Source organism: Martes martes (genome assembly GCF_963455335.1).
Source record: "Martes martes genome assembly, chromosome: 7".
NCBI classification, from domain to species: Eukaryota; Metazoa; Chordata; class Mammalia; order Carnivora; family Mustelidae; genus Martes; species Martes martes.
In genome coordinates, this window is record NC_137894.1 from 63,545,852 (window position 1) to 63,570,303 (window position 24,452).

General features: G+C 53.2%; 1 protein-coding gene across 2 annotated transcripts; it reads right to left on the minus strand.

Annotated features, from left to right (window-relative positions):
• Window positions 1–6,141: 6,141 nt before the first annotated feature.
• DUOX2 (dual oxidase 2) lies at window positions 6,142–23,643 on the minus strand (the record flags this gene model as incomplete). 2 transcript variants are annotated; one of them, XM_080807462.1, is made up of 33 exons in its annotated part: window positions 6,142–6,264; window positions 6,573–6,701; window positions 6,809–6,964; window positions 7,299–7,457; window positions 7,699–7,931; window positions 9,108–9,261; window positions 9,518–9,645; window positions 9,905–9,954; window positions 10,670–10,769; window positions 10,953–11,183; window positions 11,328–11,506; window positions 12,014–12,097; window positions 12,497–12,586; window positions 13,101–13,286; window positions 15,328–15,421; window positions 15,501–15,726; window positions 16,143–16,328; window positions 16,645–16,847; window positions 17,043–17,156; window positions 17,375–17,512; window positions 17,874–17,992; window positions 18,201–18,376; window positions 18,985–19,148; window positions 19,700–19,802; window positions 20,088–20,178; window positions 20,606–20,702; window positions 20,853–20,913; window positions 21,360–21,526; window positions 21,673–21,874; window positions 22,030–22,217; window positions 22,787–22,951; window positions 23,238–23,327; window positions 23,571–23,643. In XM_080807462.1, 33 exons carry the CDS (start codon window positions 23,638–23,640, stop codon window positions 6,142–6,144), a joined length of 4,656 nt encoding a protein of 1,551 aa, XP_080663588.1. The 2 variants fall into 2 exon arrangements, with proteins under 2 accessions (XP_080663588.1, XP_080663587.1); XM_080807461.1 differs by having other exon boundaries at window positions 12,497–12,566; window positions 13,099–13,286; window positions 23,571–23,640.
• Window positions 23,644–24,452: the final 809 nt, after the last annotated feature.

Sequence of the window (24,452 nt, forward strand, 5' to 3'; positions counted from 1 at the left end):
AGATCCAAACACTCCAGGGATGCCTGGGGGGCTCAGTTTAAGCATCTGCTTTCAGCTCAGGTCATGATCCCAGGGTCCTGGGATTGAGACCCACATTGGGCTCCTTTCTCAGCCGGGACCTGCTTCTCCCTCTGCCTGCTTCTCCTCCTACTTGTGCTCTCTCTCTCTCTGACAAATAAATAAATAAAATCTTAAAAAAAAAAAAAAAGATTCTCTCTCCCTCTGCACCACCCCCGTGCTTATGTGCTCACATGCACACACTCTCTCTAAAATAAATAATAAATAAATAAACCTTTAAAAAAGAATAAAAAAGAGCCCTTATTCTCAACTACTTTGCTAGATTGGCTCCACCTACTCAAAAATTCTTAGGAAGTGAGTGGGAAGGTTTCCACATCTTGTCAACTTTCTCTCCTCTCAAGTGGGGTAAAAAGTCAGTCTGGAAAGTTGGAAAAAGAGCCAAAGAGCTAGCCTTCATTCCTTTTCTCCAGAGCTTAGCTTCAGCACTTCCCCATTCTCATCCACCCCTTCCCGCCTGACCCTGAAGATTTTCCATCCAATTTCATCTTCATTCTGATCTCCTCCATCCCCATTCCCGTTGCATCCAGTCCCACATGATACCTTCTCCATTCCTGTTCCATTCTCATCCTCATCCCTATCCCTTTGAGGCAGAATTTGGGTTGGGCTTTGTCCCAAGTCCTGAGATCAACATCTGTGACCTGAGTTAGAGGTTTGTTCCTTTTACACTGTTAGTATGAATGTTTCCATGAATTTCCTCTAAGTCGCCCTTCCCCAGTCCTCTTTCCCTGAGGAATTTTTGTGGCTTCCCTTGTGTAGTGTGATGTCTGCCTCTTCCTGACTTATCCCAGGGACACTTACTCTTATCTCAGCAACAAATGGCTTACTGGAAGTCTGGGCAAGGTTAGGCTGAGCAGCCAGATCACAAGAATATATGACTAGTGGGGCACCTGGGTAGCTCAGATGGTTAAGCTTCTGCCTTTGGCTCAGGTCATAATCCCAGGATCCTGGGATCAAGTCCCACATCGGGCTCCCTCCTCAGCAGGGAGTCTGGTTCTCACTCTCCCTCTACTCCCCCTGCTTGTGCTCTCTCACTCTCTATCAAATAAATAAATAAAAATAAAATCTTAAAAAAAAATATGACTAGGGTTGACATGTAGAACCTGCCTGGAGTAGGGAGTCAGAACTGAGGCCAGGCCAGCTGACTGTCACCTGAGTCTATTCAAGATCATGATGGCACGTCCTGCTTTCCAGCTACACATGCACTTGACATTTTGTGGTGTCTGGCCAAGTGTGATCATGGAGTCTTCAGGAGATCCTCGGGCCCTAGCATGGCAGGAAGGGTGGGGCTAAGTAGAGTGTTATGGATAATCATGGCAGCCATATCAATAACAATAACCTCTTCTGGCAAGAAGAGGTGAGTTAAAATGGGGCAGATAAATACTTTATCTTTAAAAAGATTCAGTCTTTAGAGGCACCTGGGTGGCTCAGCGGGTTGAGGCCTCTGCCTTCGGCTCAGGTCATGATCCCAGGGTCCTGGGATAGAGCTCCGCATCAGGCTCTTTGCTCAGCAGGGAGCCTGCTTCCCCCTCTCTCTCTGCCTGCCTCTCTGCCTACTTGTGATCTCTGTCAAATAAATAAATAAAATCTTTTTTAAAAAATAAATAAATAAAAAGATTCAGTCTTTAGAAAGGAATAAGGAAGGCACTGATGGGTCAGATTTAGGAATAAGCTAAGGTCAAGACTTAAGGGACTAGAGTTTAGGATTAATCACTGGTTGTGCACCAGTGAGGAGCAGGAGGGCTGGAAGCTCATAGGCTTGATGCTGTTAATAAATAGGTAGATTAATAATCATCACATATTGCGATTGTACAATACATTCTTATACTGTAGTGCAAGCCCTGGTCATTTTTTCTTTCCTCTTTCCCCCTTTCCTTTCTCTCTCTTTCTTTCTTTCTTTCTTCCTTTCACTTTCCTTCCTTCTTCCTTCTTTCCATCTTCCTTTTCTATTTCTTTTTAATTTTTTTAAAGATTTTATTTATTTATTTGACAGAGATCACAAGTAGGCAGAGAGGCAGGCAGAGAGAGAGGCGGAAGCAGGCTCCCTGCTGAGCAGAGAGCCCGACGAGGGACTCGATCCCAGGATCCTGGGATTGTGACCTGAGCTGAAAGCAGAGGCTTTAACCCACTGAGCCACCCAGGTGCCCCTCTATTTCTTTTTAAATGCAAGTGACTAACTTAACTTTTGATTGCCAAGGCATTGGCACAGTCAGTTGAGCATCTGACTCTTGGTTTCAGCTCAGGTCATGATCTCAGGGTCCTGGGATAGAACCCTGTATTGGGCTCCATGCTCAGTGCAGAGTCTGCTTCTCCCTCTCCCTCAGCTCCTCCCCCTGCTCTCTTTCTCTCTCTTTCACAAGTGAATAAAATCTTTAAAAAAAAAATCGTCAAAGGACCAAAGAAGACGTAAAAAAGATCAACAGGTACATTAAAAGATTCTCAATATTGCTAGTCATTAGGGAAATGCAAACTAAAACCTCACATCTCTTAGAATAGCCATCATCAAAAAGATAAGAGACAACAAATGCTGACATGGCTGTGGAGAAAAGGGAACCCTTGTGCACTGTTCCGTTAGGAGGATTGTAATTTGGTGCAGCCACTGTGAAAAACAGCATGGAAGATCCTCTAAAAAGAAAACACAGAACTACCATATGACCCAGCAATTCCACCTTGGGGAATATGTCTAAAGGAAACAAAAATGTTAACTTGAAAAGGTATTTGTACTGCCTTACTCATAGAAGCATTTGTGTTAACCAAGACACAGAAACAACTTGAGTTTCCATCGATGGATAAACGGATAGAGAAGTTGTGGTATGTAAGTATATATGTGGACTATTATTCAGTCATAAAAAAAGAGGAAATCCTGCCTTTGTGGTAACATGGATGGAGCTGGAAGGCTTTATGGCAAGTGAAATAAGTCACACGGTGAAAGATAAACCCTGTACGATCTTGCCTATACATGGAACAAAAACAGAAAAAGCCACCAAACTCATAGAAAAAGAGATCAGATTCGTGGTTACCAGAGGTGGGTGTGGGGAGGGGGAAGTAGAGGAAGGGGATCAAAAGATACAAACTTCCAGTTATAAGATATGTAAGTTCTAGGGATGTAATGCACAACATTACATTAGCTAATGCTGCTGTATGATACACAGGAAAGATGTTAAGAGAGTAAGTCCTGGGGGACCTGGGTGGCTCAGTCATTAAATGTCTGCCTTCGGCTCAGGTCATGATCCCAGGGTTCTGGGATTGAGCCCTGCATGATCTCCTTGCTCAGTGGCAAGCCTGCTTCTTCCTCTCCCACTCCCCCTGCTTGTGTTCCTTCTCTTGTGGTCTCTTTCTGTCAAATAAATAAATAAAATCTAAAAAAAAAAAAAAATGAGAGAGAGTGAATCCTACAGGTTCTCAACACAAGCAGAAAAAAATGATTTTTTTCTTTTCTTTTTATGGTGGTTATATGAGATGATGAATGTTAGCTGAAGCAATTGTGGTGATCATTTCAAAATATATGTAAATCAAACCATTATGCTGTACTCCTTAAACATACATTAATAGAGTGATACAGGTTAATTATTTCTCAATAAATACGGAAAAAAAGAGGCAGTCATTTAAAAGATGGCTATCTCGAATAAACACATTGCCAGCCACACGACTAGATAAAGAGCCAGGCCGCAATCCCTCCCACCTCACCACTCAAAGCTCCATTGTTTAAGAAATCTACGTTGAGTTTGTTGGATAACTATTTGAGCTTCTTGCTTTTTCTTTTCCTGTACTTTCAATTTCCACCCTTATGGGGTTTTTTATTTTTATTTTTTAGAGATGGTGAGGGGCAGAAAAAGAATCTTAAGCAGGCTCTATGTTGGGGCTCAATTCATGACCTGAGCCAAAATCAAGAGTCAGATGCTTACCTGACTGAGCCACCCAGGCACCCCTCTTATGGGTTTTTTAAAAGATTTTATTTTTAAGTACTCTCCACCTAACTTGGGACTCAAACACACAACCCTGAGATCAAAAGAGTTGTGTGCTCCACCTACCAACCCAGCTCGCCAGACAACCCTCCACTCTTATGTTTTAAATTCACCAATAACGAGTGAGCTTGCAAAACCCTAAACACCCATCCTCTACCCCAATAGAAGCAGAACCCCAGGCCTGAGCTATGACCTCACTGTGTGGCCCCAGGTGTGCCATGTAATTTCCAACTCTTAAAAGTAATAAGCATCATCTCTTTCAAAGTCCCCTGATGGTTATCACTGAGGACATCTTGCAATCACAAGGAGAAACCCAAGGGCTGGTCCAGCTATAGCACTAATTATTTTAGGCTGAGACTGTCATACAGCACATACATTTTCTCATCTGAAACATTTTCTGTGCCTGTATCGGTATCTGACTTCCTAATACCCACATAGACATTTTAATACATGAGGAAACTGACTCAGAGAAGTTAAGGGTTTTTTTCCTCTGTAGCTACTTAGGGGTAAAGTTGGCCCCAGAATTCTGGTCTCTGATCCAGCATTCTTCCACTTTTGCCAGAGAAATTCCTTCAATATAGAAGGTTGGGAGCCAAAGGCATTTGGCCTGTAGGAAGAGGGACCAAGGAAGAGAGGAGCCTGGGGCAGGCATGTGGAGATGGACAGAAATCCTCCCTGCCACATTGTTGGTTGGAGACTCCATGATCCAGCAACTCCATTACTACGTATATACCCAAGAAGAATGAGTGCACTAGGTCCAACAAAGACAGGTACAAGAATGTTCATTGATGCTTTATTGAGAATTATCAAAAACTAGAAATAACCCAAATGTCCATCAGTGGAAGGAAGGATAAACATTTTGGTACATCTCTATAATGGAATACAACTCAGCAATGAAAATGAATATACTATTGATAACACACAATATGGATGAATCACAAAGACATTCTGCTTAGTGAAAGAAGCCAGTTTCCAAAGGATACATTCAGTATGACCAAAACTAATCTGGAGTGACAAGAATCACATCAGTGGTTGCTTCTACTGGTTTGGGGAGACTGACTGGAAAGGGTACAAGGAAGTTCCTGGGGTGATGGAAATGTTGTATGTCTTGACTTGGGTAGTGTTACCACATGTACATGTAACTTTAAGATTTATATCCTTTGCTGTATGAAAATTATACTTCAATTTATATTTAAAAAACTAAAGCTCAACTTTTTAGGAAAGGGTCAGTTACAGAAGGAAAAGGAAGTATCTCAAAGAGCCCAGTGTGGAAGTGACATCCCAGGCTGCCTCCTGTGGGGGGTGACCAACTTTGTCAGAGTTGCCTGGGACTGAGGTGTTTCCGAGGACAGGAGACCTTCAGTGGTCATACAGGGAGAGCCCTGGGCAAACCAGGACAGCTGGTCACCCCGCTCCTGTGGAAATAGGGAACTAAAAGGGAGTTCTCGGTGTCTGGCAGACAGGCTAGACTACCTTGGTCTCAGAGCCCAGAGGTTGTTCCACAAGCTCAGAGAGGGGCCACAGAAAGATCACAGCAGCAGGCATTACTAGTTGACCATGAGAACATCAGGACTAGGGAGCCATGTTTGTTCTTTGAGCTCTCTTTAGGGGCAAGAAGGGGTTGGGGGTGGAGCTGGAGGGACAAGGCCTCAGAGACTGAATAGAGGCAGTTTGACTGTCCAGGTTCTAAGCATCATGGCTTCTGAGGTAGGCTCTGAGGTGAGTCTCACTTAGCCCTCTCTTCACATCAGATATCCCCACCCCATCATCCCTTAAATGCCTCGGTCAGGAAAATACCAAAGAAACACACTGATTTTGTGCAAGGCAAACAGAGACATGGGGACCTATCAGAGGCAAACACTATTATATCTATTCACCTCTACAGATGTTACAAGGCAGGGGCTATCCCCACGCTGCTTTTGTTTGCCATAACCTGCTGTGACTTGAGCTGGAGGGGTCTTTTCTACCTTCTCAGATAGGGCCATGAGGGAGGGGCTCTTCCAGCTTTCTAGCTGAGGCCTGAGGTGGATTCTGACAAAGAAGCTGCCGGTAGGGCTGGTCCACAGAGGGGAACCAGGAACCAGGAAGTTCTCAGAGGTTCTCAGAAGTTCTCATAGTGGTGCACGAAGTGGGCCTGGTCCTGCCTGTTGATGAGCTGACAGGCCTTCTCTACATTCTTGGTCATTCCTGGAGGGCCACAGCTGAACACTCCAATCTTTGGTACCTGTCAAGTGTGTTGAGGGGAATGGTTGCAGAGAGGAGAGGCCTGAAAGCTTAAGATGCTCACCACTGGGAAGAAGCCGCTTCTCAAGCTTGCTGGAATGACCAGCGAACTGACCCCCCGGCCTGAAGCGGGAGGCTTGAGCTGGGGGCAGCAGGGGGTTGGGCTTGAAGCCTTCCTCCAACACTTGATCCTATCCTGGGGCTGGCATGGGGTGGTCCTCCACTCAGATTATATCTGTAGGGTGCTTGAGGACAGGATATCCTGGCAGGAGAGGGCCAGGGTCCCAGGACAGGTGGGGTGGGACTGACCTGCGGGTGGACCTCCTGCAGGGACTTGAAGAAGGGTTCGAAGGGGGGGCGGCCGAAGTGGGTGATGGAACGCAGGCCCGTGAACAGACTCCGGTTCAGCACCTTCTGGAAGTGCCGCTCACAGATGTACTGGGAGAGGGAGCAGAGGAGGAAGGGCACCGCCAAGTGGAGCCAGAGTTAACTCTTAGTCTAGATAGTGGCCCACCTAGCCGCCCTGACTGCCGGCCCTGCCCTACCAGCATGGTGGTCCTGAGGTCAAACTTCTCTGCCAGCTGGGTGATGTAGATGTGCACGGACACCAGGTCCTGGTAGTCATTCTCCTCCACCTCCCGGATGATGTCAGCCAGCCACTCAAACTGCCGCTGGGTTCGTGTCACCCAGATGAAGTAGATCTGGGGACACATGGCAGGAGCTCATGACCTGGCTCCAGTCACGGTTCCTCTACTCCAGATGCCTTCACCCAAGAGGCCAGAAAGCCTCCCACCACCCACAGACACCAAACATTGGCAGCCCCACAAGCTTTTAACCAGCAAACCCCAGTAGAGGCCCTTCTGTCTATACCTCCTACGCTCCCTCAAATGTTGAGCACATGGACAACAGTGTATGAATGACCCCAGCAGAATCAGTGTCTAGGAGCTGAGGGCTTTTCCTCTTACTGTTCTGCTGTGACGTGGGGCCACAATCAGGCAGTCTGTCCCCTTCAAAGGATGGGAGAGAGACACTCACTTTTTTACAGAGCATTTGGCTGCCCAAGGATGACTTGAAGACCAGGTCTTTGAGGATGGAGGCAAAGGGGGTGACCCCAATGCCCCCTCCCACCAGCACTGACACCTCAAACTTATGCCATTCCTGGTGGCCCTCTCCAAATGGTCCATCGAGGTACAGCTGCAAGAAGAGTGGATTGGAGTTAAGCTCCACCACCACAATAGTTCTGAAGCTAGAGATGGGAGGCAGGGAAAGGTGGGTATGTTTATAGAGTTAGGCGAAAGGGGGTACCATGGCATTACCTGGAAGGACCGGTCTCTGGATTGGGGGAGAGGAGGGACACTGGGGAGCCTGGGGCTGCAGGGCAAGACCTGCTAAGGGGATGTGGGGTGGGTAGCTCATCTGGCCTGGGTCTGGTCACCTTTGGGTATTTGGCACCGCCATCTCCTGTTGGAGGTGAGTAGATCTCCCTGAGCCGAGTGGTCCAGGGCCCTGCTGCCCGGATGTGCAGGCTGAGTGTGTCCTCATGGGGTGCAGAAGTCAGTGTGAAGGGGTGGTACTCAGTGGTCCCGAGAGCCAGACAGGCGATCCGCACCCACTGTCCCGACTTGTACTCAAAGCCTTGGGGCCGCTGGAACTGCAGGTGGGTCACTCCTGGGGGTCAAGGGCAGGCAAGGGCAGGGATCAGAAGGCTTGCTCCTAGTACCTGAGGACAGGCAGATACCCCATCTTCTCCACACACCTGAGGTACAGGGAGTGGGCATGTATGGTCTGATCAAGTGGAGTTCCTGGGGGTGGGAGTTGGAGGTTCCCCTTCTCTCTTTCCTGGGTAACCCAAGAGCTGGGTTTCTCTGCTCCTCGTTCCAGCTCTCACCTCCCCTCCACTCCTTATTCCCATGAAAGGCCCAGGCCCTATATCACTGTCCTGAATATCGGCCTACAGGTCAGGGGATCTTGGGGTCCCCAAGGACCATCTCAGTGTTTACCAAACCTCTACCATTTGAGAATTACCTTTGTGATGGGCCATTTCTGTACACCTCTGCACTATTGTTTCCCTAATACTTTTCTTTAAGTTGACTTACTTTTTCAATTTGATTTACCTTGACAAACTTCAGCGCACTAAGATGGGTGGAAAACCAATACCATGTGTTCTGAATAGAAGGCAGCACATTTTATCAGATTTTAGCTGGATACTATCTGGTACCTAACCATGGCTGAGCTTCAGGCCTGTTCTCTCTTTGTTAAAAAAGTTGATTAAAAAAAAAAGTTGATTTGCGAGTACTGGAGAGTACAAAGGGTATACTAACACCATGCTGAGCTTTTGTCCTTGAGTAATCTTAATTGACATAAAGTTGAAATGAGGTTAATTTTCTTACTTGGTCCTGAAGATTAGATGGTCCCACAATACCTACAATCATCTGCCAGCCTCCACAGTGATGTGAATCCCCACCTTGGTCAACGTAGACTCTCAAAATGTGAGCCAGTTGCCCATCTCTGAATGGGGGCGTTATTTGTGGAGAAGGGAGGAGTATATATGGTTCCCCAAGGTGCACTCAGGCCACACACAAGGGGGGGGGGGGGGTTTGTGCTGTCCTTAAACCTCTCTGTATGCACTTCCAGCTGCCTCTTCTCATGGTTACTTTTTGTTTGCAAGTCCTCCTGGGGGCAAGCATAGCCCTTTCTGGGGCTCCGTTTGCATCAGGAAAGGCACGGGTTCCCCAAGGGGCTCTCAGAAACCTCAGTGGTGGTCTGGAGGCCTAGGGAGTTGTCTCCACATATCCCTGGAGTTTACTTCTACTGCTCCCCCGGGGCTCAGGCTGGGCCTGGTACCTGAAGGCAGCAGCTCGGCCTTCACCACGCTGATCTCCACCTTTTTCCGGCTCAGGCTCACCAGCTTGTCTCCCACATAGATCAGTGCGGGGACCAGGAAGTAGATGTGGAAACGGGGCAGCTGGATCAGGCCAAAGCTGCCGTGGATAATGATCTGGAGAAAAGGCCATTTAGTACAGCTCAGGCCCAGCCAGGCACCCCCACCCCCCGCACTTCCCTTGCCCAGACACTTCCTTCCTGAGCCCTCAGCCTGGGATGGGTCAACGAAGTCAGTATAGACTTCACAGACTGGGGTCTCTGACCTCAGGGTCTCACTCTGAGATCTTAGGTCCAGTTCAGCCAGCTCCCTATCCCCTTATGAGTGCTCATCCCTGCCCTGTGGCCCGGCCCCGCCCAGAGGAAGCCCTCACCAGCACGTAGAGCAGGATGTAGAGGTGGTGGGTCAGCCAGAAGCCCCGGAAGCTGCGGCGCCGGAAGTGGTGGGAGGCGAAGACATACATGATGGCCAGGACCAGGAGCAGCAGCACCCCCGTCATACCTGGGAGCAGGGGCAGAGAGCCAGAGAATGCTCTCAGGTCCTCCGCATGGGCTGAGAATACAACAGAGCATGCCCCCATTCTGCCCTCCTTTTCTGACCTCCCACACCCCCAGAACAGCTTAACTGCAGCTGGGGCCCGTCCTGGAGACGAGAAAGAAACCATGACCACTAAAAACAAGGAGGTACTTATGGGAAGAGGAAGTCAAGCAGAGATCCTCAGCTAGAACGCCCAGACCCCACATACAGCCCCACTCCCTACCTGGGACCGTCTGGAAGAACCACCAGTAGAACTTTTGGGGAAGCTGGGACCTGTGGGACAAAGGCATATGGAGCTTCTGGCTGGGGCAGGACGGCCACCCCCCACCAACTGTCACCATGTGATGCTGCTCCCACCAGCACTGACTGCTGAGCTTCCTGGACCTCCACCACTCAGATGGCCAGGGTTCCATCCAAGGAATATGGCACCCAGCCTCCCACAGGTCTACCCTCCGCTCTCTTGGCCATTCTTCCTCCTGTGTTATCTTGAACTCTCCTACCGCAGCTGACATTTGCTTCCTTGAGTGCTTGGTTTGTATTCTGTAAGCTCCCTGGGGGCGAGGGTGGGGCTCTGCTGCTCTGCTCATTGCTCTAATCCCTATGCTCAAACAATGTCAGGCACGTAGTAAAGACTCAGTAAGTATTTGCTGAATGAGTGTATGAATTTGGCCTGCCTGTTCTCTGCACCTGGATGGGCCCATAAAATGTGCTCCATAGATGTTTGCCCAGTGGATGGAGGATAGGCTAAGATGCCATGCTCTATGCCAGGCACACATGGGAAAGGGTCTCTGATTCATCTCCTGAACACCTTTCCCAGATAATTAAGGCCAGCTTCCTTCCATGGCAAGGAAGTCACTTTCAGCTTCCCCAGCAGGCTTCTCACCCTCATTCAAAGACAGAGCAGAGTGTCCATGGCCATCTCTTGCTTTTCCATTATGCCCTTTGGCCTGCCCAAGTGTCCCAAGGGGGAGCCCTCCCCAGAACTGACCCATCATTCACAAAGACATTGGGAAAGACGCAGGCCAGCAGGCTGAGGGGACTGACCGAGAAGATGAAGACATTGACCGCGTGGCCAGCACTGTGCAAAACTGAGAGAGACCCCATTCAAGATGCCACCCAGGCCCGACCCCACCTCCCACCCTGAGGGACAGAGGACGCCCAGGGGGACAGTGGGGGGATGAGTAGCTCCAGTCTCCTCACTATTTCCCCCACAGGTAGACCCAGGGGGTTGCAGCAATGGGGGTGGGAGAGGGACCCCAGGAGCCACGGACTGGCCAGGACAACAGCAGCCATGGCAATCCAGCGGTGGAAGTCCACGGCGGCGTCAAAGGGCACATAGCGGTGGAGGAAGGTCTCTCGCAGGAAGGTGATGAGGTTGCGGCACATGGTGAGCAGGATGTAGGAGAACATGAAGGAGATGCTGGCGGCTGTGCCCCGGGACAGGATGATGCCCACAAAGGTGGTCTCCGCAATGCCCGAGGGCGGTGAGGCAAAGGCGTAATCTGGGGAGGGGGCAAGGGGTGGATCAGCACGGCCCAGAGGTTGGGGGCCGGGGCCTGAGTCGGCACACCCGGGCTCTGGTGGAAAGAGCCCCCAGAAGGCTCTCCATGTCTCCCTTCCCACTGCCCGCAGCCCAGAGCTCTTACAGTAGGCGCGCTCTGCAAACAGGCCTGCACAGATGGCCGAGAAGACCGCCACACACACGATGTGCCGCCGGTAGTTCTCCACAAAGCGCTTGTACTGCCGAAGCTTCTGGGCCAGGAGGCCCCGCTGCATTTTCTCCTTCAGGGCCTCCGTGTACAGCCGGGGAGTGGACCCCGCCACCCTGCAGCTGTGGGAGGTACTGGCCCTGAGACCCGGGGGCCCTAGCATCCCCTGAATGCCGCCCCATGAAGGAGACCTGGCAGGGTTAGGAGGAGCCAGAAAAGATGAAGGAAACAGCACCTGGTGAGCAGACCCCAACTTGTACCTCTCATCTTCATTTGCTCCATCTACGCCCACTCTTTTTTCTCCCCATTACTCCACCTCATCTCTCTCTGTCCAACTGTCCTTCCCTCTTGCTATTCCCTGCACAGGCCTTGCAGCTGTGCCCAAAGCAGGCAGGAGCCAAAAGACCCCCTACTGCTGTCTGTCTTGCCTCTGCGTGCCAGGCCGTATGCCTGAAGATGAAGGTGCAGAGCTTGGAAGATGTCAAAGAATCATTGACTCTGTGTCCCACCAGTCAGGGAATGAGACACATGACCTTGTGTGTCCAGGAGGGGTAGGCAGGGCCCAGAGACTCTGAGGCTTCTCCCCATGTTTCCTTGGGCCTGAGGTTCTAGAAAATACTCACTTTTTGCCAAACCTCTTCTTCAGCCCAGGGCCTCCGAGCTCTGAGGCTTCTGAGGGAGGGAGCTCCAGTTTCTGGGAGCAGGAGCTGAGAAATGGAAAATGGGGCTTGTTCTCTCCTTGTCCTTGCAGCCAGGAGACGAACCACCAGATCAGAACTTCAGAAGACGGGGATGGATCCTGGAACCCATGGGCTGCCCACAGAACCTGCCCATAAAACTGGTCAGAGAGAAGCCAAGCAGAAGAGGCAGGGCAGAATGAACGAATATGATTTGGTCTTCTGTTTTAGAAGATTCTGTCCTGGCAGGGAGAGAGCCAGCCTCCTGAGCCACATGAGGTGTGGGAAGCAGTGGAACTTGGGCCAGAATCGATCATGGACTAAGAGCTACTTTCAGAGGGCAAATATCTGGTCCCAGGGACTGACACAGCCAGCCCTCCTTCCTTCACTTCTCTTCAGGGGACCTGCCAATACTCCATTCCTGCTCACCGTTCCCCAGGAGTCCGAGTGATGAATGAGACTCGACAGCTGATGTTTGGTTTAAAGATGTCACCAACACCTGAAGTAAAGAATGAGAGTCTGGACAGGCTTCCCCACCAGGGCAGAAGCATGGGAGACCGCCCCCAACTCCGCCACCCCACTTCTCTAGGAAGGCTGCCACAGCACTTGCCAGTGACTTTGTCACATTCTCATCTCTTGTTCCAGCCTTGTTCCCCTCTCTGCCCACACTGAGCATCCATTGTGCACAGGGCAGTCACTGCTCGGTGAGGTAGTGACTTGGTACATTTGGGAAAGGGGACCACTGCAGGCGGATGCAACCCTGTATCCTTTGTCTGACCAGGTGTATCCCAGGCAGTGCACATGAGCTCAGTGAGTGGCAGGTAGGCTGGATTTCAGCCCACCCCCTGACCTCTCAGTGGGCATCTTTGTCCAGTGTACAAATGGTACAGCTGTACGTGACACCATTGATGATGAGTGTCTGGCTCTATACCAGGCACAAAAGACTTGGGGAGACATACAACCAAGGTCCTATCCACTCTCATATTGAAGGAACACCCCTCCCTGACTCCTACAACTTCTTACATACACACACACACCTCCACCTCTGACGCAGAGCTGCGTGCGGCGGAGCTCGCTGTCATGGTCCCGCAGCATAAAATGGAAGTCCTCCCACGTCAGCTCCTCCTTATCTTGGAAGCCAGACTCCCGGAACATGGACTCCACCACCTCTGTCAGCTGGGCCTTGGATAGGCAGTTGTTGGAGATCTCGATGAAGGACCTTGGGGGAGGAGGAGAGACAGAGCAGCCTGTCATCCAGCAAGGTCAGGTTCAGGCAGGAGCAGGGTGGGGCGGGCCCCAGATTATCTCATGTGGTTACCAGTGACCCGGGAAATGGCACTGAGAAGGTGTTCATCTAGCCTGCAGCTGACGTGAAGCTGGGTGGGGCGGCCAAGGGTTTGAAATTGAAAGCGACCTTGACCAATTATGGAAGGTAGCCCTCAAACGAGGAGGCATTGAGAGTTGGGATAATTGTCCATTTAGTGTAGGGACACATCCAGATGGGCCATGGGCTTCTCACGTGACAGGCTCTCTGCCCACTCTCTTGTGTTAATGCATCCCATGCCGCCGCTGGCCTCCCCCTTTCACAGTCTAGTGAGGGCACAGATGGCCCCGGTGTGGGGGGAGGAGATGTAGCTACAATGGTTGCTGCTTCCTTGTGCCAACACCCCAGGGCCCATGCAGGAGTGTCTCCACACCCCATCTGATAGCACCCAGACTGGCAGATGCAGTGGCCACACTCTTTTTTTAGGCTGAGCTTTGGAACACAAACCTACCAACCGTGCACATTTGTGTGAGTCCAACAGAAGACGTCTGTGCACATGGCCCAGCAAACACATTTCAAAAATGCATCATCCAAGTGAGACCGAGCAGGATTCATAACTGGGTACAGGAGGAGATGGTGGTTGCTCAGCCCTGGGGGACAGGGACCCTCTCCTGGATTCCCTAGAGCCTCACCCAGGCCTGGGCCTGCGATGGCACCCCCAGTGAAGGATGGACTGCAATCGGCTTCACACTTGCCTTTTAAAGATTGATTGATCGATTGATTGACTAGAGAGAGAGAGAGAGAGAGCAGAGGTGGGGGGTGGGCAGGGGGAGAGGGAGGGAGAGAATCTCAAGCAGGCTCCAGGTTGAGCATGGACCCAATGCCAGGCTTGATCCCACAACCCCGAGATCACGACCACTTAACCAACTCAGCCACCCAGGCAGCTTCCCCCAGCCTTTTATTTATTTATTTTTTTTTTGAAGATTTTATTTATTTATTTGACAGACAGAGATCACAAGTAGGCAGACAGGCAGGCAGAGAGAGAGGAGAAAGCAGGCTCTCCACGGAGCGGAGAGCCCGATGCGGGGCTCGATCCCAGGACCCTGAGATCATGACCTGAGCCGAAGGCAGAGGCTTTAACCCACTGAGCACCCAGGCGCCCCACCCCAGGCTTTTAGACGCCCATGCCCAATTGTGGGGATCTGGGCTGCAAGAGGGATGCGGCAGTTTGGGGAAATGCTGAAGGCAATGGAAAGGTAGAAAAGGTAAAAGACTCCGCACCATTTTATGCATTCTATTTATTAATTTGTTCACTTATTCCATGTGATCCAGGTAAGTTTGTATTTAATACCTGCTGTGTGCCAATCACAGTGCAGAAGAGGTGGATTCAGCGGGAAACAAAAGAGAAATCAGACCCTTGTCCTTACAGAGCTGAAGGGGGCTGTGTAACCAGAACAGTGTTTTTTGGAATAAGAAGTCCATGCACTCAAAACTGGTCTTTATCAACACACCCTAACGAGAAATAGCTTACGCAAGAGGAAGAAAGAGGTTTGGAATATAGAGGAACTTTCTATGTTTCTCCTCCTGTATGTCATGGTGATTAATACAGGAAGCATGACCAAGCTCATCTTGGTCATTATTTCACAGGGCAAAGCACAGTGTTATGTATGGTGGACAAGAGTTTATAAAGGTCCAAAGGCATCCCAAAAGGGAGCTGATAGACTTTTGTTGTTGCTTGCTTGTCTGTCTGTTTGTTTTTAACTAGGGAGGAGAATTTTCTGGCTGGTACAGACAGTGCAGATAACAGACCCTCCTAGAGGCAGGGGCCTGGCCAGATAAACTTCTTATGAAGCTAGATGCTCTGCGAGTCTAGGAGGATGCAGCTAAGCCACCTTTCAGTACAGATGGTCACATACCCTCCTCACCCACCCTCTGATTTGACATTCCCTGTTTCAAATAGCAGGGAGTCTCAGAACTGGAAGGGCCCACACCATACCGCATCATGGTGAAGAACTCATCCTTGGAGAGGAAGCCATTTGCGTCAAGGTCATACATGGTGAACATCAGGCGGGACTTGTCCTCTGGAGAGCCTGGGAAGAGAAAGAGGGATGCAGGTCACCTCTGTGCTGAAAGACTGCGGGTTCCTGGGATGGCCCACCCTCCCCCTACCTTTCATGAAGACCACCAGGATGTCCAGAAACTCCCGGAAGGACAGGTAGCCATTCCCATCTTTGTCAGCCAGGGAGAACATGGACTCCACAAACATGTCCTGGGGCTTGAGGCCCAGGGACTCGGCAAACTCAGCTCTGCTCAGCTCGCAAGTCAGGGCCTCCCGTACTTTCTGGGATGAGTCCAGGGGCAGGGTCCCTGCGTCTGCCTGGTCGATGTCCAGCACCTGCCCCCCGGGCAACAGCAGAGGGAGGGAGAGAGAAAGAGGTGAGGCCTGGGATGGGTGCAGTTCAGTGACCCTTTCCATCTCCCCAAGTCCAATTCAGAAACGGTGAGCCCAGTGGCTACTCCCGGTCCTTAGATATACTTCTGACTTGGGCCTTGTCTCTCCTGTTGAGAGGGTGACTCCAATTTCTAGCAGCCAGCCCATTTTCTCCCTGGACCCAAGATCCAGGAGATTTATACAGTAAGGAATGGTGCTAGCTGGGTGTGGTGGGGTTGGCGGGTCAGGCAGGGAGTGAGTGGCAAAGCTACGATTCAGTCAAGGCTGACTGTCTCAAGCCCACAGACCAGAAGCTTAGTTCACCCCAGGTAGGATCCTGTCCAGCCATGTCCCGTCTCCAAAAGACATAGCCATGGCACCTGGGCAAACAGGTGTCTGAAGAAGATCTCCAGGATGCGGCCCCGCTGCTGCTTGGTCACAGCCCTCCTGAACAGCTCTTTCTCTCTCATCTCAGCCACATCAAGACCTAGAGCCCACTGAGCACAGAAGTCCCGCAGGTGCTTCACGAAGGTGCCCCGCTCCTCATCAGAGTTAAACAGCAGCACCTGGGTGGGAGGAAGCCTGCTCAGTGCTCGGAGCTCTGGCTCTGGCTCGGCCTCCCCTCAAAAGGACCTTGAGTTTAGGGAAGATGAGAAAAGTTGTCCCCTGCCCCCTCCCTCCATCCAGGCTGGAACCAGGTGAGTGGCCCAAGGGGGTCAGAGGGAGGGTCAGGTGGAGTGCCGAGTCTGCTGAAAGGGTGCCTCTCCCCAGTACTGCCTTCACAGGGAAGATCTGTAGCTGAGGAGAGGGTGAGCTGACAGGACTCGCTCTGAGAGGGGAGACCGGTGAGCATTCCAGGTAGGGGAGGCAGGACGGCCATACCAGGTCATACTCCTTGGGGATCTTGAGCAGTAGGGCACGACGTCCGCGGTCGCCCGACAGGATGAGGTTGACCTGCTGCGGGGACCGCAACTGGACCGTGCGAAGCACAGAGAGCCGCCTGTCCAGGACCTGCAGGCGCCTGTCTGGGAGCAGCTGGATGGTGATGGGATAGCTCTTCTCCCTGGGGCCCGGCCACTCCATCGCTGGGGAAAGGACAGTTGGGCAGAGCGGTTTAGCAGAGGGTAGGTACCCAGGCCTGGACCTCAAGCGAATTCCATTCTACCAGTCTGAGCAGGCATGCCAAAGCCTGGCTTTCTCGCCATATCTGTAACCTGTTTTTTCTCCCAGGGCTCCCTATCTGGCCCCCAGCTCCTTCCCTCCCCTCAGCCCCATCTCACCTGGCACACCATCTTTGGCTGCTTCTTTCTTCACACTCTCTTTGCCTTTCTTCTGTAGCCTCTTGCGCTCTCGGCTCCGGAAATGGGCCACCACACCAGAGATAAGCAGACTCACTGAAAGGGATCAGAAGGAGCCTGGGGAGAGGCAAGCCCCTTGCCTGCAGCTTCACTGAGGGTTCTGCTGCCTCTCCCTTCTCAGGGTCCCCTGAACCGGGCTTTGACAGTAGCAAGGAGCTCATGCCACAGACCAGCAGGTTATGAGGGGCAGGGACAGTCGATGGGCGGGGGGATGGCCAGGGGAAAAGAGGTGGGTGAGCATGTGGAGAGCTCACCTAGCGGAAGACAGCAGAGAGCCACAATGGTAATGCCAAACCCAGGACCACTGCCCTCAAAGTAGTCCAGTATGGTCAGGGGCACACAGCGGGGCAGGCCTTGGGTTGTGAGCTGCTGAGGCTGAGGGCAGGGGGCACCTGAGGGAAAGGACACAGAAAACCTCAAAGTCAGCATCTCACTCAGGGCCAGGGACTCCTCCTCTCTCTCCTATAAAGAACTAGGTATAATTCTCCTTCCAGGCCCACCTCGCTAGGACTTGTTCCCCTCAAAAAGTTCCCTTCCATATCCTGTTCTCAGCACCCACCACAGCCTGACCACAGAGTGCAGCCTGCAAACTAGTCCAGTCCTACTAGGGGAGGCAGCCTAGTGCAGGCTTCCCAGCACCACAGCAAACAGGCTGCCTGGCACCTGCTTCCCTGGACAGGACCAAGTGCTCCTGTCCTCCATTCTTGGTCCTCTTGCTGGTTGCCATTCACTATGTTCTCCCAGGCCACCCACCGTCCTGCCAGATAAAGACGTTGGGCTGCAGGGCACTGGGGTCCACGTTGGTAACAGCCACCAGCACATCCCAAAGGGTGGTGTTTCTGATTTCTGCGATTTCCTCTTTGGAGAACAGCCTAAGTTGGAGAGAGCCAGGAACTGCTGGAATGGGAAGGGGCTGCCAGCCTCCAGCAATCTCAGACCCAGGGCCTCAGATGAGGGAAGAGACCCAGAAGGGCTGAGGAGGAGGAGGGAGGCCAGCTGGGAATCAGGGGCCCACGTCAGCCACTGACGTTGGGCCCAGGCCAAGGTGAAGTCTGAGGAAGGGACCCAGGCAGGCCTTACCCATTCCCGGTGTTCTCAAACCAGTAGCGGTCGCCATCCCGCAGCCGCAAAAACTGGTCAAGGACGATGGTGCTGAAGAGGGGCCCAGGGTCCCCATGGCTCTCCAGGAGCCCCCCGGGGAGCAGCTCTAGCCGGGACAGGTCCTGGTTGTACAGGGCAGCTGTGGCCTCCAGCACCTGGGCACCATGAGAGGTGAGGAGTGTTTGTGTGCCCGTTTGTGTGTGTGTGTTTGTGCACGCCCATGTGCATGTTAGGGAGAGCACCCGCTGTTGCTCCCTCCTTCAAACACAGGACTCAGTCAGCTGCCTACCTTGCTGCTCAGGCCCGAGGGGATCTCCTCTTCCTAGGCAGTCCCCCTCAGGGGTGGCAAGTCCAATGGGAGGACCAGTGTGTCCCTGCCCAGGCTGAGACCACCATGAGGTGCCTGAGGACCATATCCTATGACCACCAGTGCCCAGACTATCTGGCTCCAGTGATGAGCAGCTTCAAAGTCACCCAATTCATTCCTGCAGGAGGGAGCCTGCAGGAATAGGACACTGGCACCCAACCCAGGCCACCCTGTAGGAGTGGTACAGTGTAGTGGTGAGGAATGTACTCTGGAGTTGGTTGGCTGAATTTAAATCCTGTCTCTAGGACTGACTTAGCGGTTATATCATTGGTAAGATAAAGATGATAAAAGTATCTACCCTATAGCATTCCTGATATAGATTAAATGAGTTACATGTGTACAGGTCTTAAAACAAGAAAAGTTTTAGCTCCTATTGCCATCATTACTATTTCTCACCTGGCGGTTCACATTGGGGTTGATGTGACTCCAGTTCCGTGGGGTATCCAACCCCAAAGCCATCAGGGCTTGGGTATAGCTGGGCAGTCCCATATCTCGGCCACGTTGGATACTACTGGCCACATAGTCTGTGCGGGAGAACTTGCCTGGTCCAGGCCAGTAGTCTGAGAAGGAGAGACACCAGACTATAGGGCCAAAACATCCTGACCCTTTGCCCAGCAACCTTACATTAGGCTGTTGGTAATACCTGTCCCTGGCACACTTCCCACATGTGACCTGTGCCCATATCAACCTTGTCTCTATGTGGGGGCAATGTTACCATGTGTGATCAAGAGCAATTTTTCTGGTAAGAATCTTCCCCTGGGATTCAAGACTGTTCTAATCACCAAGCAGTATATTCCCTGTTCTTTACCTCCTCAACCTCAAGACAGGACTGGATGAAAATCTTTAGAGACCTAAGCACCAAGAAGATTGTGCTGTCACCCCTCCCCCTCCCACATATTCAGACACAGGTTAATTTAGAATGAAAACCACACTAAACTAAAATTAAGCAAAAAAAAAAAAGTTAAAAACTTTTTCTTCTAATGGCTATTTGCAGTGTGTATATCTGTGCTTTTGCATTGTAGGTACCCTAGGGTCTGCCTGTTGGTTCACTCAGAAGGGTCCCCAGGCTCCCAAGCCTCTGGCCCTTATCCCCTCTGGCTCCCAAGCTCACCCCTCAGATCTTCAACCACTATCCTGTCCTCCAGCTCTGAAATCTGGGAGGCCATTCCCAGTAGCAGCTGATCCACGGCCTGGGCACTGTTCAGGCTGGCATTCTGGAAAAAAAAAAATAATAATAACACATTCAGGATAGGCTCTTGGGCCTCTTCCCAAAGCCTGGTCCCTGTCACCCTAAACCATGCAGTACCTCAGGACTAAGAGCCCTTGGCCCGTCCTTACTCTTTTGAACTGCTGTCTCCAGATAATTTTCTGATCATTCTCCCCTTCATCTCCTACTATCTGGAGTGGCAACACCCAAGATCTGGAATGGTTGCTTTTCCCAGCCTGTGCGCCAAGACTGACATTGACCCACCTTCCCCTGACCCAGACCCCGGGCTGACCTCCCGACGCCAGTAGCTGTTGCAGACCCTGAGAGCCGGGGAGCGGCCAAAACCCTCATTCAGGACCATCTGGAAATGACAGCTGGCATTTCTGAAATGGGGAATCAAAGATGGGATGAGAACTCAGGGGGAAAGCTGAGATGAGGTTGAGTAGGGTGAGGGACTCTGAGGGGTTTGGCCAAGACTGAGGATGGAACTTCTTTGAACACAGCAGGGATGTGGCAATATGTGTGGATTGAAGGTATGGGTTGCTCTTTGTCCAGCTAGAGTGGGAAGGGAAGGAGGGACCGGAGTAACAAGCTGCTGGACAAATCCTGTTGTCAGCAACTAAAGCTCAGCCATTGGAAGGGGTTGTTAAGGTTGAAACTCCTACCCCTGGGTCTTATTTAGGGTTTCAAATCTGTTTCTCTTCCCCTTTAAACTGTGGAGGTGTATAAAAGTCTCCAGGTCCCTAAGGTCCTTGACCCTTTACCTCTGCCAGTGTGCTGAGCCTCTCCCACTGCCAGCCTCTCCCTCACCTCATGTAGACGCCAGGAGGCACCATGGTGGAGAAGAACTGCTCAGACGCTGCCAGGAATTCTGGGGAGATGCTGGGATCCAAGAAAGAATGGTACCCTGCCCAATAGGGGTAAGAAGATAAACAGATTCCTTATCACATCTTGCCATCACATGCAGCCACCTGTCTTCTTTCCCCTGTATATCCTGACCATTGTCCCTCACTGTCCCCCCACCGCAGTCCAGGTGTCTCCCCCCCAACTCCTTTACCTGTATATCCTGGGGGTGTTTTCTGCAGGAAGCTGGGCAGCCACTCATACAGAGCTATGTTCTGAGGGTCAAGAGAGGGCAAAAGGAGACAAGTGCTGGAGCAGCCACGCTGAGAGCGGTCTGAGCCCAAGGAAGGCTTAGGTGGGAGATGAGGGCCAGGCAGGGGCAGTCAGGAGGGAGGCAACTCCAACAGGACAGGGGCAGAGGCCTGTCCCCCACCGGGAACATGGGATGGCAGTGGGCTAATAACTAATAACCACAGCCAAGTCTCGTGTATAATGGCCCTTGGCCTGCTCCTCATCTTCGGGATCCATTCCTAGATGTTAGCTCCAGTTCTGGGGAGCAGTGTCCTCCTGGGCGTTTCTGGGGGCTGCTTGTGTGAGGATGGAGGGCTCTGCGGGGCAGCGGAGTCTCCCGCGCAGCAGCGGGCAGTGTGTGTGTGTGGGGGGGGGGGGGGCGGTAGGGGTTACCGAGCGGGGAGAGGCGGGGACGGGGCGTGTGACTGACCTGGTAGGTGGCGATGACCCTCTTGCGCGCGTGCTGGAACAGCTCCTCATCCCCCCACTGCGGGTGCTCGCGGGCCAGCCGCTGCGCGCACAGGTTGTGGTAGCGGAACCACAGCAGGCCCAGCGCCTGCAGGAAGGGGTCGCGGTTCCCTCGCTCCGCCCCGAAGGCTGCAAGCGCCGCGGGGCCGCAGGGCGCGGGGGCCGCAGGGGAGGACGTGAGCGGCGGACTGACCGCCGACGCGGCCGCCCGCAGCCCGCAGCCCGCCCCCGCCCGTCCCGCGCCGCGGCCGCCGCAGCCCGCCCCGCCGCCTCACCGTACAGCCCCCGGGGCCCGCGCTGTCCGGTGGCGGGGTCGGGCGCAGTCCACATGAGCAGGGGGCTTTGCGCGTCCCGGGGGAAGGCGGGGTCGGGCCCCGACGCCAGCTGCCCCCCGGAGAAGCTCCGCAGCGCGTCGCTCCAGGAGTGCGAGGAGCCATAGATGGCGCTGCCGTCCAGCCAGCCCGTCACCTCGTTGGTCTGCGGGGGCACGGAGACGGTGAGCCGCCGGGGTGAGCCAGGGGTCGGGGAGCTGAGGCGGGTATCGGTGGGCGAGTGGGTGGGAGCCTCTCCCCGCCCCGCCCCGCCCCGCCCTGTCCGGCCGCGACCCCGCGACCCCGGCCGCCTAGTCTCACCAGGTCGCGGGGATTACTGGGGCTCTGTCCCGTCTCGGGGTCCCAGCGGCTCCTCTGGAAGGGGAGGACCACGTCCCCGCGCCGGTCGGGGTCGAACACCGGGTCGCCGGACGGGATGTGGATGTTGAGGAACTCGGCTGGGCAGCCGGGGGTCTCCACGCTCACCAGGTCCGAGAGCACGTGGTAGCCTGCGACCACGGCAAACTGATGAGAATCGCCACTCACCGTGGGCTCGGAGTTTCTCTAGGTTTCTCAAGACTCAAAAGACATGTTGGAGTGCAAGCTCGGCCACCAGCTCCGGGTCTTTTTTTCTAATTTTCAAAGTGGGGATATAGTACCCTCTCCAGCCACCTCATAACGTTGTTGTAAGAATCAAAATAATATAATTAATATAAGGGCTCCCCCAAATCAATTCCCGTCTTCCAACAGATCTTGCCTCCTTTCACCTCGGAGGAAAGAGGATATAATAGTACGGGTAGGAGAGCGGTGGCAGGGGATTCAACTCCTAGAGCTACAGTGGAGGTCCAATGACACTCCTAGGTTTGGAGTAAGGGGTAAGGGAAAGATTAGAGAAGCAAGTATCCCTGACTCGACACTCCCAAATTCCTCGAGTTAAAGAAGGGCTGGAAAAGTCGCTTAGGGCGGAGGAAGTGCCTGGGAGTCTGCGGTCCGTCTCCCGGGCTTTTGCGGACGGGCCGCCCTCTCCCCAGGCGCTAAGTGACTGCTCATCCCCGGCGTCTTCCCACTTTGCTCTCACCAAAGAAGACCCCCAGCACCGTGCGGTTGCGGCGGGACGGCTGCCCGGCTGCCCCCCGCATAGCGGCATCGCTGAGTCGGCGCGGGTTGGGCAGCAGCGGCTCCCCCAGAGCCTGGTAAACGCCGTCCGCGTAATTGGCTGGCACGAGGCGCTGCAGTCGGGAGCCTGCGGGAAGCAGGGAGCTGGGCTCTGTCAGAGCACCCCCGTCCCCCCGTCTCCAACAAGCCCACAGACTTCTCCCTACGTCTACCTCAAATCCCCATCCTCACCCGCAAGACCCTCTTCGACCGGGTCTCCCGGCTCCAGGAGTGCGTAGGAGCCGGCTGCGCGGACAGCCGCGGGGGCGGGGGGGGGGGGCGGCGCGCTGTCTCTGCTTCTCCGCGCGTAGTCTCCCGCGGCCCGGCCCTCCACTAGTCATCCCCCTAACCCCGACCCCGACCACAGGACGCACCGGCTGCGCCACGCTCGTGATGCCTCAGGTTGTTGAACCAGCCGTCATAGCGCTGCACTTCCCAGGACAGTGGGAATGAGTCCTGGCCGCCTGCGGGTCAGAGAGCGGTCCCCTCAGCGCTTTCCTCCCTACGACTGCTCTCGCTCACTGAGCGCCCCCAACTCTACCCAAGAGGCAACACCTGAGCCTCGTTGAGGCTGCGCTGGGAAGTTTCCCATCCCGCGGAGCGGCGCTGCGATTTGACCGATCTTGTAGCTTGCCTCCCTCTGTTTCTTCCCCCACCCTCAGGAGGTGCAGGGTGACATCCCGAAGCTAGGGGCACCGGACACTTACCCGCTGGATCCAGGGATGCAGTCAGCAGAGCTCCCAGGAGCATTACTGCCTCTGGCCTTGGGCAGAGCATGCTGACCCTGCCGCCTGGGAGGTGGGAGGTGAAAAGTGAGGGACAAGGAGCTGATGTCCCCCATGCCTACAGCCCCCATAGGGGAGGAGGTGCCTGCTGTTTTCATTTCTGGAGCAAAGCTTTTAGAAGCATCACCAAGAACCCGCATCCACATGCCACTCTTTTCAGTACACCTGGTAGGCACTGACACTGATCCCTGCTTTCCACCTGCTGGAAGAACTAACACTGGCTAAAGGATGCCCCCTACCCCTGCCCCAGGGCCACGAGTCCTCTGGGGTTTGTCAGTTCCAAGCAGGAAATTTACATCCAGCCTGGCAGCCTTCCCCTAACCCCCAACTCCCAACCTCCAATCTCCATCCCCAAGCCCTCAATAACTGCTTCTCCTACAGGAGGCAGGGAACGGAAAGCGGTTAGTGAGCTGGGAACCGGGACCTGCAGCTCCTCCTACTCTACGGTGAATGCCTGTGCATGGATAGGAGGGTTGGAAAGATCAGGCCCCAAACTCCCTCCAACCTCTGGTTTACAGCTTCTGGCTGAGGTCAGAAGTCTTTCTTCTTGGAATCTTTGCTTCTCTGTCCTCCTCCCAGGCTCCATCTTCCCAACACAGCAATACCTCTACCCCCAACCCCTCCCAGCTCTGAAGATCCTTCTGCCCAACCCCAGCAACACCCTTACCCTCTTCTACCGATCCTCTAAGGCCAGCTGCCCTGGTGTCCACTCAGGTCAGACCAGCGCCAAGTGACCACATCTGGACGGGAGGCTCGCCCTCTTACTGTGAAGGCTGGGCTCCCTCATTTGCATAGTAGCCTCCG